Source organism: Macrotis lagotis, chromosome 1, assembly GCF_037893015.1.
Source record: "Macrotis lagotis isolate mMagLag1 chromosome 1, bilby.v1.9.chrom.fasta, whole genome shotgun sequence".
Taxonomy (NCBI): domain Eukaryota; kingdom Metazoa; phylum Chordata; class Mammalia; order Peramelemorphia; family Peramelidae; genus Macrotis; species Macrotis lagotis.
In genome coordinates, this window is record NC_133658.1 from 461,267,775 (window position 1) to 461,283,652 (window position 15,878).

General features: G+C 38.9%; 1 protein-coding gene across 2 annotated transcripts in view; it reads left to right on the forward strand.

Moving 5' to 3' along the window:
* The window catches only part of GPR143 (G protein-coupled receptor 143), a 71,426-nt gene extending 55,790 nt beyond the window's left edge, over positions 1 to 15,636 (forward strand). Inside the window, exons 1-2 of one of the 2 annotated variants that reach the window (XR_012477351.1) lie at positions 13,207 to 13,343; positions 15,185 to 15,271. Coding sequence is in view for 1 of the 2 variants with exons in the window: in XM_074231711.1 (XP_074087812.1) it covers positions 15,185 to 15,300 (116 nt within the window). In the remaining variant the exon portion in view is untranslated. Of the gene's footprint in view, positions 1 to 13,206; positions 13,344 to 15,184 lie in introns of those variants that run through there. The other variant, XM_074231711.1, reaches the window with a different exon arrangement.
* Positions 15,637 to 15,878: the final 242 nt, after the last annotated feature.

A 15,878-nucleotide genomic window follows, 5' to 3' on the forward strand; every position in this document is an offset into this window, starting at 1 on the left:
AGCATTCTTCTCCTCAATAACTTTTTGAACTGTTTTGTCCATTTGACCTAACCTGGTTTTTAGCATGCTATTTTCTTCAGCATTTTTTTGGATTTCCTTGACTAGGCTGATCACTTCATTTTCATGTTTTTCTTGCAGCTCTCTCCTTTCTTTTCCCGGTTTTTCTTCCAACTCCCTCATTTGATTTTCAAAGTCTTTTTTGAGCTCTATCATAGCCTGAGACCAATTTCTGTTTTTCTTGGAGTCTTTAGATGCAGGAGCTTGTGCTTCCTCATCTTCAGACTGAGTATTTTGATCCTTCTTGGGCTCATTTGAAAAATATTTCTCAATGGTCTTCCTCTTATTTCTTTGCTTGTTCATTTTCCCAGCCTAAGCCTGGTTTTGGGGTGCTTCCTGAGCTTTTGGGACAGTTCCACAAAGGTCTCAGTGTGTGAGGTTCTGTCCTCTCTCCTGGTCTGTGAATGACCATAAGCGCCCCCCTCTGCCACGGGCCGAGGTGGGGGGGCTCTGTTGTTCTATGGCGGGGCCTAGACTGGGACCAGGATCTGAATGTTTTCAGAGCCCCAGAGTCCTGTTCCAGGGGCAGAGGACAGAGCTAGGCAGTCTTTCTTCACTCCCCTCCCTCAGCTCAATGGGCTCATGCCCTGGGGGCTTCTGCTTACAGGTTCTGCCTGCTTCTGTTTCCGGGTCTAGGCTGCGGAAAGACCAAGCTGCTTGCTGTATGCCCTGAGGGCTGGGCTCCACCTGCTCACTCTGGCAGAGGTCCCCCGCTGTTCCCCCTCTTTGTGCTCGGTGCTCCCTGGGGTGCAGCTCAGGAGACTCCCCTGCTGCTGTGAGCCGTGGCTCCCAGCACCCTGGGGTTGCCTCTGGGAGGCTGAAGTTCTTTCGCTCTGGCGGGCCACCCCTCTGGCGGGCCGCTCCTCCAACCCCGGGGAGCAGAGCCTTTTTGCTCTTTTCCAGGTTACCTTGAGTAGGAGAACTGCCTCACTGGGTCCCTTTGTAGGTTCTGTCTCTCAAAAGTTTAGTTAGAGTCCTTAGTTTATGAGTTTTATCAGAGAGCTCCTAAGACTTGATCCCTTCATGTCGCCATCTTGGCTTGCCCCCCCCCCCACTCATTCTTTAAAATGAGGTTATTCATTTTCCAATTGGTTCTGGGTCTATGTCTCTTTGGCCCAATATTGCATATGACTTTTATTGCATTGTGATCTGAGAAAGATGTATTAATATTTCTTTCTTTCTGTAGTTGATCATTAGGTTTTTATGTCCCAGTACATGGTCAATTTTCATATAATTGTCATGTACTGCAGAGAAAAAGGTATATTCCTTTCTATCCCCATTCAATTTCCTCCATAAGTCCACCATATCCGGTTTTTCTAACAAACTGTTTGGCCTCCTTAACTTCTTTCTTCTTTATTTTATGATTTGATTTATCTAGAACTGAGAGAGGGAGGTTGAGGTCTCCACTAGTAGAGTTTTGCTGTTTATGTCTTCCTGTAATTCTTTCAGCTTCTCCTCTAAGAATTTGGATGCTATCCCATTGGGTGCATATATATTTTGTATTGAAATAACTTTATTGTTTATGGTACCTTTTAGGAGGATAAAGTTTCCTTCCTTATCTATTTTAATGCTATCTATTTTTGCAGCTGCATTATCTGAGATAAGGATTGCTACCCCTTCTTTTTTCACTTCAGCTGAAGCAAAATATATTTTGCTCCAACCTTTTACCTTTACTCTCTCTGCTTCAAGTGAGTTTCTTGTAAGCAGCATATTATAGGATTCTGGTTTTTAATCTACTCTGCTATTCACTTATGTTTTAAGGGAGAGCTTTAACTATCTAATAGAGTTAAAATTCTTTAGAATTATTAGAGTCTTTCTTCTAAGTGGGGTTATAGCAAGTTTCATCCCATTGGACAGCAGTGTCATGGATAGGTCATGAATATCCATCACTTCTGGCTAGGTATATTCTCTCTGTTAGAGTTACAATTCTCAAGAGTTATGAGAATCTTTTTTTCCTATGTTGGGATATAGCCAGTTTTAACTTATTGGATAGCAGTTTTTTTTCTGTACCCCTTCTTCTTTTTTCTTAACCTTTTCATGTGTCTCTTGAAACTCCTGTTTGATATCCAAATTTTCTATTTAGCTCTGGTCTTTTCATAAAGAAATTTTGGAATTCTTCCATTTTGTTAAATGTCCATCTTTTCCCCTGAAAGAGAAGGCTCAGCTTTGTGGGATGGTGGATTCTTGGTTGCATTCCAAGCTCCCTTGCTCTTCAGAATATGTCGTTCCAGGCCCTTCGATCGCTTAATGTTGATGCAGACAGGCCCTGTGTAATCCTTACTATGACTCCTTGGTATTTAAATTGTTTCCTTCTATCTGTTTTCATGATTTTCTTTTATCTGATAGTTCTGGAATTTGGCTACAACATTCCTTGGTGTTTCCATTTTAGGATCTCTTTCTGGAGGGGATTGATTCATTCTTTCAATAACTACTTGGCCCTCTGGTTCCATGATATCAGGGCAAATTTCCATCACTAGATCCTGTATTATTGATTCCAGGCTTTTTTTTTCTCTTCAGTGTTTTCAGGTTAATTTTCACGTTGCTCCTCCTTGATCTATTCTTGAGGTCAGTGGTTTTGCGGATGAGGTATTTTACTTTTTATTTTTAGGTTTTTTCAAGGCAGACGGGGTTAAGTGGCTTGCCCAACACCACACAGCTAGGTAATTATTAAGTGTCTGAGACCAGATTTGAACCCAGGTACTCCTGACTCCAAGGCCGGTGCTTTATCTACTATGCCACCTAGCTGCCTTGGTATTTTACATTTTCTTCTGCTGGAGGCCAGATCATATTCTCCTCAGAGGTTCTAGGTCTCTCTGAATTAGGGTCTTTTCCTTCCAAGAATTTTTCTATGGATCCACCTTTCTGCTGACCTTTCTTCCTTTTGCTGAGACCTTGAGTTGGGGAGGGGCTGGTTCACAGGGGATTGGTGTTGGGATTCCTAGAGGCTTTTCTCACTAAGTTTGATTTCTCTGGCTGGCCAGTAGGAGGTGTTGGTTGCTTTCTCTGGAGTGTCTATGACCTTAATTGAGGCCTTCTCCCTTAGCCTGAAGGGAATGATTGAAGCTATTGAATCCTTTTTCCTTCAATCAATGGTGGGCTCTAGTCTGGGGTGAGGTCATTCCTCTCCCTATTGTCAGCTGGGCTGGTTCTTCTGCTCCCACACCTGTGCCTGAGGCAGAAGTAGTCTGTGATTGTGTTTGTTCTGGGAAGAGGCCTCAGCCATAATGGAGGCTTGGACTCAGAGTTCCTCAGACCTGAGGAGCCCAGGGATGGTGTTCTCAGCTCACCTGCACTGGTACCCTCCCCCAGCCCTGTCGGCAAGCTCCAGAGGGTCAGCACCAACACCAGTGCTTCTACACCCTAGTAGACCCAGGCCCCCCCCCCCTCCCCGCGGTCTAGCCCCTCCACTGATCAAGCAGGTCCTGCAGATCAAGCTGATCCGTGGCTGATCTGCCCTCTGTGCTCAGACTCAGCCACGGCTGCGGAAGATTAATCTTGAGGTAGATGTTCTTTCTCCTGGCTTTTCTTTCCGGGTTTTGTGGGTCGGATTCCTGTTAAGAGGTTTGTTTCATATTGTAGATGGGGAAAGCTCAGGAGACTTTAGAACTGTGCCTGTAGAGCATGCTGAAGGCTTTTCTGACTGACACTATGGGGTCTTGGAGACTTTTCTCCTTGGATATAATATCTCCTCCCGGTGAGCAGGGGGTGGTAAAGGCCCTTCCTGTAAATCTCAGGCTGTCAGTCTCACAGCCATGCCTCCACTCTCTGGTTGTTTCTCAGAGGGAAGTGATTCCCACAGTAAAGTGGTTCCTACAGCTGGTGGTTCCTACAGCTGATGGTTCCCACAGCAAAAGCCCCCAGGGCTGATCTCAGATTAGTCCTGCTCTCTCCCCTCCCCTACTGACTCTTGGCACTCTGCACTCACCACATCCCCATCCCCAAAGACAGACCTTGAGGTAGGTGGTGTTCTCCTGGCTTCTCTTTCTAGGTTTTGTTCATAGGACTTCCTTTAAGAGGTTTGTTTCATATTGTTTATTAGGGAAGATCAGGAGACCTTAACACTAGCCCTGGCTTCTCTCTGCCATCTTGGCCAGAAGTCTTTGTTAATTTAATTGGCATGGCAGTGAATAAGTAAATTAATTCAAGGAATGTTGTTATTCTAATCATATTAGTATAGTCCTACTATGGACAATTGTTATATTTTCAATATTTGTCTTTATTTCTTTTTTTTCCTTTTTAGGTTGGGTTAAGTGGCTTTCCCAAGGCCACATATCTAGGTAATTATTAATTGTCTGAGGTCAGATTTGAACTCAGGTCCTCCTGACTCCAGGGCCAGTGCTCTATCCACTGCGCCACCTAGCCACACCTGGTTATCTCTTTTAATGGTAACATTTTTCTAGTACCTTGTCTGAGATTGAGTGATATTCCTTCCTTTTCAAGTTTACCTAAAGCATAATAAATTTTGCTTCAGCCCCTAATGTTGATTCTTGTGAAGATTCAAATGTGCTTCTTCTAAGCATTATATTGTTGGATTCTGATTTCTTATGCACCTAGTAATTTCCAATTTATGAGGATGTTTATCATGACCATGTTGTTGGTTGTGATTGTTAAATGGGTAGTTCCCTCCATAAAATTCCTTACTCATTTTCTTCTTTGCTCCTTCCCATTTTCTTTACAAAAAGAAGGTGATGTGATCAATTTTAATAATCTATAACTGAAGTGATCTGATTCCCTTTCCCTTCTCTCCTTACCTAGACCCAAAATGCTGGTTCTTAGACCTTGCTTTTAATACCTCCTTATAGTCATCTCCTGGAGATGGAGATGAATTTTGACTGTTCCCTCTTTCTTAAACCCTTCTTCCATATTTCCCCACTTGATTTCTGTTGAATTTATTGTGTTTCTACACAAAATTTTTGTCTCTATGTTCAACACTCTTTTGTTTGATTCAAATAAGATAGTTTCATGTGATTTCTGTTTCCTCTTTACCTTTCTTCATGTTTCTATACTCTATCACTTCTATTGTGAGAAATAGTACAAATATATAATATTAAATACTTATAACATTTAATATATTTAATATAACACAAGAGATTCAGGAATAAATATTTCCTAGACTTGGAGTCAAGAAGATCTGAATTCAAATATAGCCCTCACATATATACTGTGTCACCCTTTGTTTGCCTTGGTTTCCTCAACTGTAAAATAATCCTAGTTATTGTGAGAATCAAATGAAGTAATATGTGTAAAGTGCTTAGCATGTAGGTTAGTCATTGAATAAATGCTTATTTCTTTTTTCTTCCTTCTCTCTCCCCTCCCCTGATTTCTTATTTCTTCTACAGTGTATTCCTTTCTCTTTCCCTCTTCTTTACTCTTTTAAAAAGATCAGAGAATAAAACCACTGACAAGTTCAGTTTGTAACATTCAGATCCTTATATAAATATTTATCTTCCTCTTTGACATTTTAAGATATTAGAGACCTTGCATTGTCTCTATTTATTAATTTTTATTATCATTATTTGTTAATATAAATTTATTAATATTTATTAATCACTTATCATGTATCAAACTTTATACCATCACACACAGGACTGAACACTCTGACTGTCTAACCTACCTTTAGAGAGTATGATCTGTAAGAAAACACAGCAAAGTAGATTGGAAAGAGGAGAAGCAGAAGAGAATGAAGTTCCAAAAATCTAGAGAGATGAGACTATTAAGGGGAAGAGGGTAATCAGCAGTGTCAGAGATTGCAGAGAGGTAAAGAAGAGGAAGGACTGAGAAAAGGCTCACTGTATTTGGGAATGAGATCATTGGTAACTTTGAAATAAGCAGTTATGGTGGAATGATGAGGTTAGAAGGCAGACTGTAAAGAGTTAAGAAGATAGTGAGAGGAAAGTGAGACACCTGGTACAGCTAGGTAGAGCAATGAATATAAAGCACTGGCCAAGGAGTCAGGAGGATGGGAGCTCGAATCCAGACTCAAATGCTTGACACTTAGTAGCTGTGTGACCTTTGGCAAGTCACTTAATCCTGATTGCCTTGCATCCAGGACCATCTCCAGTTGTCCTTATTCATACTGGACCCAGATGACTCTGGAGGAAAAAGTGAGTTTGCTTACTTAACACATCTTCTTCACTCAAATCCAATTTGTGTGCTTCTCATGGCATCACCTCTCTGTTATCATGGTCTTCTTCAGGAATGAAGGACAACTATCATCATCAGTCACAAAGAAGAGACAAAGGACAATAATTAACAAAGGTAGAAGGATCAGATTAGGATCTTTTGAGGATGGAGGAGATATATGTATATTTGTTGGAAATGGGAAAATAGTTGATGTACCATACACACTTACCTCCAAAATGGTTAAACTTGACAGGATTCGTTCTCTGCTGGCATAACCTTCAAATACTCAAGGATCTTCCATGTTGTGAATGGTCATAAGAGTCAGACTTTCCATTGATATGGATACAGTATTAAGAGAACCAGAAGAAGACAGGTTGAGCACTTCCCCTGTAGGGGTTTTATAGTAAGAAATAGATAAGAATAGGTTGAAATTTGCTTGATTGGAGTGAATGTTAACATTGATTGTATCACAGCTCAATTGAAGCAAAAAAAAGTAATACATTAGAGAGCCAGCATGGTGGAATAACTAGAAAACTTAGGGTGCTATAACTTTAATAGAACCTAGAGAATCATAAATGTCCCCCCCCACACACACACACAGACACGCACACACAGACACACACCTTAAACAGGTTAACAATTTTTAGTTCTATTTTGTGCCTTATTTCTTTGCTTCACTTCTCATTTTCACAATGCTAACTAGCCAACTTTGTGATCCCTGAGCAAGTGACTAGACATTTCAACCCTCCAGGCCATTTTTTTCACCTATAAATTGTAGAATGGTTATAGATTCCCACTAATATTGGGAGCTTGCTCACTGGAAAATCAGAGATCTGAGTCATAAAAAATTCCATAATCATTTTGGACAAAATCATATAAATCACTTTTGGAAAAATTATCAAGTCATCACTTTCAGCATTGCCAACCTTTATTCCATATTCATGGGTACAAACCTGAATTTACATAGTAACCTTGTATTACAATTTACAAATTGATAATATTTTAATAACACTTAAAGACTAACAAGGTGCTTTTCTCACCATAATCATTGTATAAGGATCATTATCCCTTTTTTTAATTATCATACATTTCATTCACAAATTTTTTTACTTCCTTTAGTCTTCAAAATTCCTTATTGGTTTTATGATGAAGCCTATTCCCATTCACCATGCATCTCCCCTTTGTTCTTTGTGTGATATTCATTTTTAATTGAAGACTGTTGAGTTAAGTTTCATTTCTTACCACCATGCAATTATACAGATGGACATTGGCATGATCCCAAGAAAATGGATAATAGAATGAAAGAATAGGCTGCTCGTGGGTTCAGGGTAAGAAAGCTCAAGCAAAGTATTTTCCATTGGTATAGGAGAAATCAAGGAAGTTCTCTGACATGTTGGATAGTCCTCATGTGGCAAACTTATGGGAGGCCATTGACAAGAGTCAAGGATGAGCTGCAAGCTGTATCATTGGAAGGAATATCCAAGTAAATGAAACCACAAATTGTTTTATATATTGTCTATCTATCCCCTTTGACAGGTGAATAAACAAATCACTTAATGAATTGAATGATTTAAGAGTGAATGCCAGGGCGGCTTGGTGGATAGAGCACCGGCCCTGGAGTCAGGAGTACCTGAGTTCAAATCCAGTCTCAGACACTTAATAATTACCTAGCTGTGTGGCTTGGGCAAGCCACCTAACCCCATTGCCTTGCAAAAAAAACCCTCAAAAAAAAAAAAGAGTGAATGTCAAACATCTGAAGTCCAATCAGCCCTACCTCTTTCTAGTTTCAAATGACCAGATTAGACAACTGACACATTAGCAAGAATTTTCAATTGATTTAAGATCCTTTGCAAGAGTGGGGAGGAGAATGATAGAAACAGAGATTCAACCCATCAAATTGGCAATATAAACAAAATGAAATGTGAAACAAGAAAACTCCAGGGTGCAATATGAGTTCTAAATCTTGTTAAACTGTTTAAGGTGTGTGTGTGTGTGTGTGTGTGTGTGTGTGTGTGTGTGTGTGTGTGTTTGTGTGTGTGAAAATGTGTACAGGTCTGAGAAGGATGCTTCTGGTAGGGGACTACTGGTGTTGTTGAAAACATCATGTGCTTTTTTTTCAAACATAGCTGTGTCATCCTCTTGGAATTGCTTCCTCTGGACAGAGTTGGCATTAATATTCTTCCTTCTCTTCCTCCCACAAGATCTGTTTGTTTGTACAGATCACATACATCTTTATCTGTACAGAGCTACTCTCAAGGGAGGGCCTGTGGGCCATTATTTTTAAAAAGACTTGTCTAGACATAGATGAAGGATAGCTTCTAGCCAGCATGGGGCATTCCATTGATAGTGCCTACAATACTGTGTCTTGATGGGCTGACATTTCCAACAAATTTAGTAGCTTCTAACTTCCATACATCTCTCCTTTGTTTTTTCTCCCTAAATAGACACTCTTAAATTCTCACTTTCATTAAGGATTGATAGGGTTTTGCCAAACTAATTTATGAGCTGGAAGGAATTTATAAAGAGTTTGCTAATGTCCCAGGGGTCACCTATAGTAACTGCTCTAAGTCTTGGCATTCTGGTCATTGGTATACACTAAGAGATTAACAGGGTGATAGGATGAATATGGCATGAATTTTGTATCTGTGCCAGTTGAAACTGTTGAAGACAAAATAGCTTTAATCAGGAGACAAGGGCAATTTCAAGGATGCATAGATCTGGAACTCTAAAAGCCCAAGAGACTCAGGAATATTTTAGAGGTTTGTTTGTTACTAGGTCAATTTCTTCTTTTTTGTTGTTGAATATTTTTGTTAGAATTCCAATAAAACAACAAATCCTCAAGAGTTTTACATAGGACTTTATGAAAAACAAAAGTTTTTGTTGATTGAACAAGACCCACAATGCCTGAAGATAAGTTCCTTCAAATAATAAAAGGTTTTGCTAATTGTCACCACTTAGATTGTTTCACACATCCATCTTTCAGAAGATGTTTTTAAGTTAATTTTTTTAATTAACAAATATTTATTTTCTCCCCTCACAAAAAAATATAACCCTTGTAATAAATATTTATAGTCAAGCAAAACACATTACATTTTTACCTCTGCCCAAATAGTTATTCTGCATGTTTAGTCTATCATTTCTCTGTCAGAAGGTAGGCAAAATTTTTTTCCTTTGATGGGCAGTATTCTTCATTGTTATTGAGACAACTAGATGATTGAATGGGTAGGAGTGCCAGATGTGGAGTCAAGAACACCCTAGTTTGAATTTCATTTCAGACACCTGCTAGTTTTCTGATCCTTAATCTCTCTCTGACTTTATTTCCCTGTCTGTAAAACAGAAATAATAATAACTTATATGCTAAACACTTTGAAAACCTCAAAGCACTTTATATTTCTAGCTATTTTTTTTATCATTATCAGCTCTCTAGAATAACAATTAATCATTGTTTTATCAGAGTTCTTAAGTCTTTCAAAGTCATTTGCTTTCACAATATTTCTATTCTATAAATTGTTTTCAGGGTCAGATGATAATTCATAAGACAGCTTTCAATTGAATTCAACAAGCATTTATTAAGTATCTCTGTGTTTCAGGTATGGTAGAAAATGATAAAACATGAAATAATCCTTGTTTTCAAGTATATTCTTTTGAAAGTTTTTTTTTTAGGTTTTTTCAAGGCAAATGGGGTTAAGTGGCTTGCCCAAGGCCACACAGCTAGGTAATTATTAAGTGTCTGAGACCGGATTTGAACCCAGGTACTCCTGACTCCAGGGCTGGTGCTTTATCCACTGCGCCACCTAGCCACCCCAAGTATATTCTTTTGGGGAGAAACAACATTACACATATAAATCAATATAGAATATATAAGTGGGGTGTGCTGAGAGGCTTTCAGGACTATTGTAGACTTTGGAAGTTTTCTGCTTTTTGCAATAGTACTAGTTCTTAGAATGAATCTATTTGCTTTGTAATCTTTTTGGAAGTTGTTGAGTCTGGAGAGAATTCCCCAGAATTTCTAGTCCAGAATGAGTACAAGGAAGCTGCCATAGTCAGGACTTCCATCCCTAGAAGCTGGACCAATCTAGAAAAGGTCTTGGGTCAGACTGGGAGTATGGTTGGTAAACTCCCAGTCTGATATTTACCTTTTACCACAGATTTGGTGGGGAACTTATCTAGTGGACCGATTTAGTTAGTCACTACCCAAACCCTCCCCCCACACACATTTGGATATTAATATTAAGAAAGTATCAGGACAGATAGATGGCACAGTGAATAGAGCACTGGCCCTGGAGTCAGGAGGACCTGAGTTCAAATGTGGCCTCAGACACTTAATTGTCTAGTTGTGTGGCCTTGGGCAAGTCACTTAACCCCATTGCCTTGAAAAAACTGACCCCCCCCCAAAAAAAAACAAATAATAAGAAAGTATCCTACTCTGAAATGTTTTCATTATTTAAGATTTGGAAATTATACTAAACTCTGGACCCACCAGGTAGAATTAAATATTTTTCTACCTACCTCAGCTTGCTGTGTCACCAAAAGCCCTGGCCATATTTCTAGGGACAACTCTGCCTTTTGAGATACCTAATTACATAATCTACATGTATGCATATACTTATCATTTAAAATCACCTACTATTTATCAGTTAAAACCAAATACTACAGAAACATGGCTATGTTACTTTTGAACTTTGGTTTCTGTTAAAAAAAGATATTAAGAATCCTTTATGATTATCCAAGTATTTTGTGTTGTACTTGTTTCTAGAGAGTACAGAACTGGTTCTGGGATTGTGTGTGTGTGAGTATGTAAAAAACAGCATTATTTCAAAAGGGGAGCTCTAGCAGCAAAAAATGATAAAAATGGTGGTAGGAGGGCAGGCAGTGGAGTGCCACTCTTGTTTCTGATGATTATGGCCAGATTAGCAAATGAGAAGGTAGTAAAGGTAAGCTCAGAATAGCCTACAATTAGTGGGAAAGATGAATGATGTTATATGGGAACCTGAGAAATCCAAAGCCAATTTTACTGGAGAATTCTTTTTACTGTGCTGTCAACTTACATCTGAAAGTCCTATAAGATGGAGCAGCCTGTTGTCTCTTTATGAGGCCATTTGCAGAGCTCTGCTCTTAATGGTTATTTAGACTAAATATAAGAACCCTTTCCTGTCATGGTATATTGGTAGATTTTCCTTTTTAGCCATTCACAGTAACTTCATCTAGCAAATGCTCTCAGGAAATAGGCTGTATTCTGGTGCCCAGAAATAACCAATCCAGACAAGGTGGATTCTCAGGAGGATTGGGCTCTAGAGATATAGACTTTCTTGTCACAGTATCCTGCTGTCACCCCTTGAAACTAAAGCCTGGGCCCTGCCAATGCAGGTGGCCTGGGGGATTGGAATTTTTATGGGGATACAAAAGAAGACATACAACAAGGCCATCAACTCTACAGGATGGCCGGATCAGATTCAACACCTTGATTTGAGTCCAGGAGCACAGATGAGCCAAGGCAGCTATCATATGTTCACTAGATCTGACATCCCTCGAGGTCTGGCTGCTGAGTCAACTGGGGACCAGAAGACTTTCCAAAGGGCACAACCAGCCTAGCTTCCATCAGAAATCAGACAGAAGGATAAAGAGGAATTTAATAGCCCCTGAACAATAATGAGATAGTGCCTCTATCTTTGCCTACCACATCCGGTAGGGGACATGGAAGAACTTATTTATTAATCAGCTAACTTACTCTTCAAAGAGTGTTTATGCCAACTGGCACTAGGCGATGATAGTGATTTAATTCAATTTATCACCCAGAGTTTTCCCATGAAAAAAATAAACAGGGCTTTTCTGATAATGGCATTAGGATATAAGAATCAGGGTGAGTTCTGAAGAAAGTTATAGAATCCTCTCCCTCTAAGCGGTTTTCATCTGTTTTCTCTAGCTGAGTTTAGTTGACCCTTGCAGCCTAGTCCCTTACTGGTCCACCAAATAGCCATCAAAGAGATATTTAGGATTAGAATTTTTTAAAAATCACAGAAATCTACTTTAAATAGCAAATCATTCCCAAATAAAGCATCAGGGAGGATTTTATTTAAACAATTCTCACAGTTTATTTCTCTCCAATTTCCCCAGTCCTTAGCGATCATTACTCTTTCCCAAAACATAACCCCGCCCCCCCCCCCCCCCCAACAAACAACATCGTTCATTAAAGAAAACAAGAGAGAGTTGGGAAGGGGAGAGGAGGTAATGGGAGTTTAGAAAACTTCAAAATTCTTCTACTCAGTGAAGCCATGGATGGGAATGTCCTGGGGTCAGACTCGCATCATTTGCCACCATGTGACATGGATATCCAGTTAAAAAAAAAAAAAACAAGCCACAAGCTCATGGAAGTTCCCATGAGCTCAGGACTTCAAAAAGTCATGGGTTCAGACAAGGTCATAAATAGCTCATATTGTTCCACAAGCTCTTTCTTACTCAAGAATGTAATTGCAGAACTATCAAACTGTCCAGTGGTCATCCAGTTCATTCCTTGTCTTCAAAGAAGGCAGTCTTTACTCTTCTGGATAGATGGGCACCTCTTCCATCCTTCCTTTTATCTCACTTGTAGTCCTCCTGTAGAAAGTTAAATCCATGGATCTGTCCTTAGCTCTGATAGGAAACAGTTGGCTTTGATGTTTCCTGGAAAAGACCTTCCTGGAACCTGGAACCTGGAACCTGCCTTGTCTCCTGCAAGTTGAATAATCTGAGTTCCTTTAGCCTCTCCTCATAGATCCCCATTTGTAACACTTTAACCTCTTACTGTGACTTACTATGAATTCCGGGAAATTCTCCACATCTTTTTTAAAATATGAAGTGTAATACTGGACACTATACTGTGGGAAGGGTTTGACTGGTGCTAATTTAACTCACAAGAATTACCTTTTCTTTATACCTGCATCATATATTTGTCTCCATAACAACAACACTAAAATCTGTTATGTCATAAAACCATTTGTGTCCTGTCCCTATGCTCAGTCTTTTCTTCTCTTGCAAATGTGCAATAAATCTCATGGTATCATGGAATTTTAAAGCTATATCAGATATCAGTGCTGTTTAGTCCACATCAAATTTTAAAAATCCCTATCACATATTTAAGAGGTCATTCAGCCTCTCTTGAAGACTTTCAAGACTACCACCTCAAGGTAACCCCGTATACTTTTTGATAGGACTCATTTTGTTTCCACAAATACCTATAGACTTATTCAACAAACTTTTGTTAGTACTTGCCTTCTTACAGTTGTAATTTTGAAATTTTTTTTTTAGATTTGTAATTCAAAGTGAGGAGTATGGTACCCAGGGGCATGGGTCTGATCCCAAGAAGTGTTTAATTTACAATTGCAGAGTCAGATGATGAGTGGCATCTCACACTTCTCATAATAGCAAACCTAGGCTTTCCATCATAGCTAACCTATTCCCTTTACTCATTAAAGCTCAACACTCCTCCAGTCTTCTTCCATTTCTCTCCCATGGATGGTCTGGTGTTGGGTCCTTAGGACAGTGATAACCTCTATGGTACCCAGATGCCCACAGCAGCTATCTGACCAAAATTCCTGATTTGATTTCAGCAGCTCTCAAAGCCCAAATACTAAGGTATAAAAAAGTTCTGCATTTTTGGAAATATTCACATCAGCAAAATTGCAGGAAATACTTGAAGTATTTCCATATTGTCTACTTTATTCAAATTGATGCAATTGACATATTTACTCAGTAAACCCTAAATTGGGAAAATATTTAAGAGTTCTAGATATAGGATAGAGTCTTGACTATATTGTCTCTCCTTATTGATTTTATAAATTTGATACTCACTCCTTGAATATAAGGTTTGAATGAGTTTTTAACTTGTTAATCAATAAAATTGTACATAAGAGGTATAACTGTGAAATAATTCAGTTCACCAGGTATCTTTTTACTGTTTGTTATAAACACAGAATTCTGCTGGCAGAATTCAGATAATACTTGATTCTTATATGAAAGTAACTTACAATCCTGTAGCTTATAAATTTCTTTAAGACAAACCAACAAAATACCTACAAATGGCTAAGACCTTCAAAATAGTCCCCTTCAAAATGGAAGGGGAATACATTTAGTCCAACAATAATATTTATGGAATGTCTCATCTGGATCTGTCTTTAGAAAAATTTATGAATCACACATGAAAATTAGTTTTCATATTTTACATTTTTGTCTGTGAAAAGACCAAAAACTATATTGTTCATCTTGATTATTATTATTATTATTATTATTCACTAGACTTGAAGCCAGTTGACTTTTGGTTTTTTTCCAAAGATCAAACCTACCCTCAATAAACAGTTGGTAAATATTAGAGTTGAAACTCAAATTCAGGTCTTCTGACTGGTACTTGTTTTTCCATTATACCAAAATTTCTCTTTCTGTAGAGGGGAAGGTGGATAACAGGTTGGAATTATAACTCCCTCAGGACTGAGTATATTAAGTGACATATTAGTAGGCACTTAAATCTTCTTTGAATGAATGAGTTTCAGCTCTGATATTTACTGCTGTTTTTCAGGGAGGGGTTTGATCTTTGGAAATAGTCAAACGTCATTTGGCTTCAAATCTGGTGAATAATATGGATTCTCAAGTTGAACTACTGAATTTTTGATTCTTTCCTAGGAAAAAAACAAAGTTGGGGGTATAATTCCCCAGTGCTCAAAAGACTAAATTGTAGGTAGTGAACACTTAAATACTTGTTGAATGTTACTGAATGTTTCCTGAATCAGTCTACTAAACATTTGTGGATTATTCTGACAGCATTTGTCCTTTCACTCAGGTAAGAAAAAGTTCATGAAGGGAAAATGTAACATCTTTTCATTGACTATGTTAATCCTTGGGATTTTCACTGACATTGGCAAACCAAAAACATTTGGGATTGAGCACAATGGATATTTGAAGAGATTGGCTGCCAAAGAAATCAAGAGAATACAAAAAGGACTATCAATAACAGTCCTTTCTTCTTTTCTCCCAGGTTCTGATGCCAGCACAATTGAAATCCACATATCAAGTGGGTCCCAAAAGTTAAATGATGCTGCTACTCCAGAGGGCATGGGGGGAAGTCATGAAGGGCAACCACTGGAGGGCTGAGAGGCTTGCACCCCATCTTAAGGCTATTGCTGAGATCTCCTGCTCTTTGGAGCAACGTTTCCTTCCCACTGACTCTGATACCTCTCTGTTATTATTTCTTTCCCCATTCTCTTGTTTTTGGAAAGTTTTTAATTTTTCCCTCAACAGAAATCACTTTTAGGGTAGATGAATGAACTGTGTGCCTGGAAATGGAAGAGCTAACCTGAGCATTCCCTTGTAAATGAACTGTTCCCCAGTTTATCTCAGCACTGCCACTCCCAGGCAGCTTTTTCAAACTGGCTAGAAGCCAAAACTTTGCTCCAAATCCTTTCCTGGAAAAATAAAGTGGTTTTTTAACTCAAACTGCAAGGTTTCCAGTTTTCTTCTAGGACAAGCTTATAAGTATGCTTATCTGCAGTTTGACCTTGATCATGAATGAGATTACAATGGTGACAAATGGCAGCATTGGTGGTAGCAACACAGTGTATTGCCAGCTAGATAAATAGGTCATAGTGGAATAGTAATCATAGTCTCTGTGCTACCATATTTGGTGGGTGAGAAGATGGCCTATTTGGATGTCAAAGTTTATTTTTGTCCCT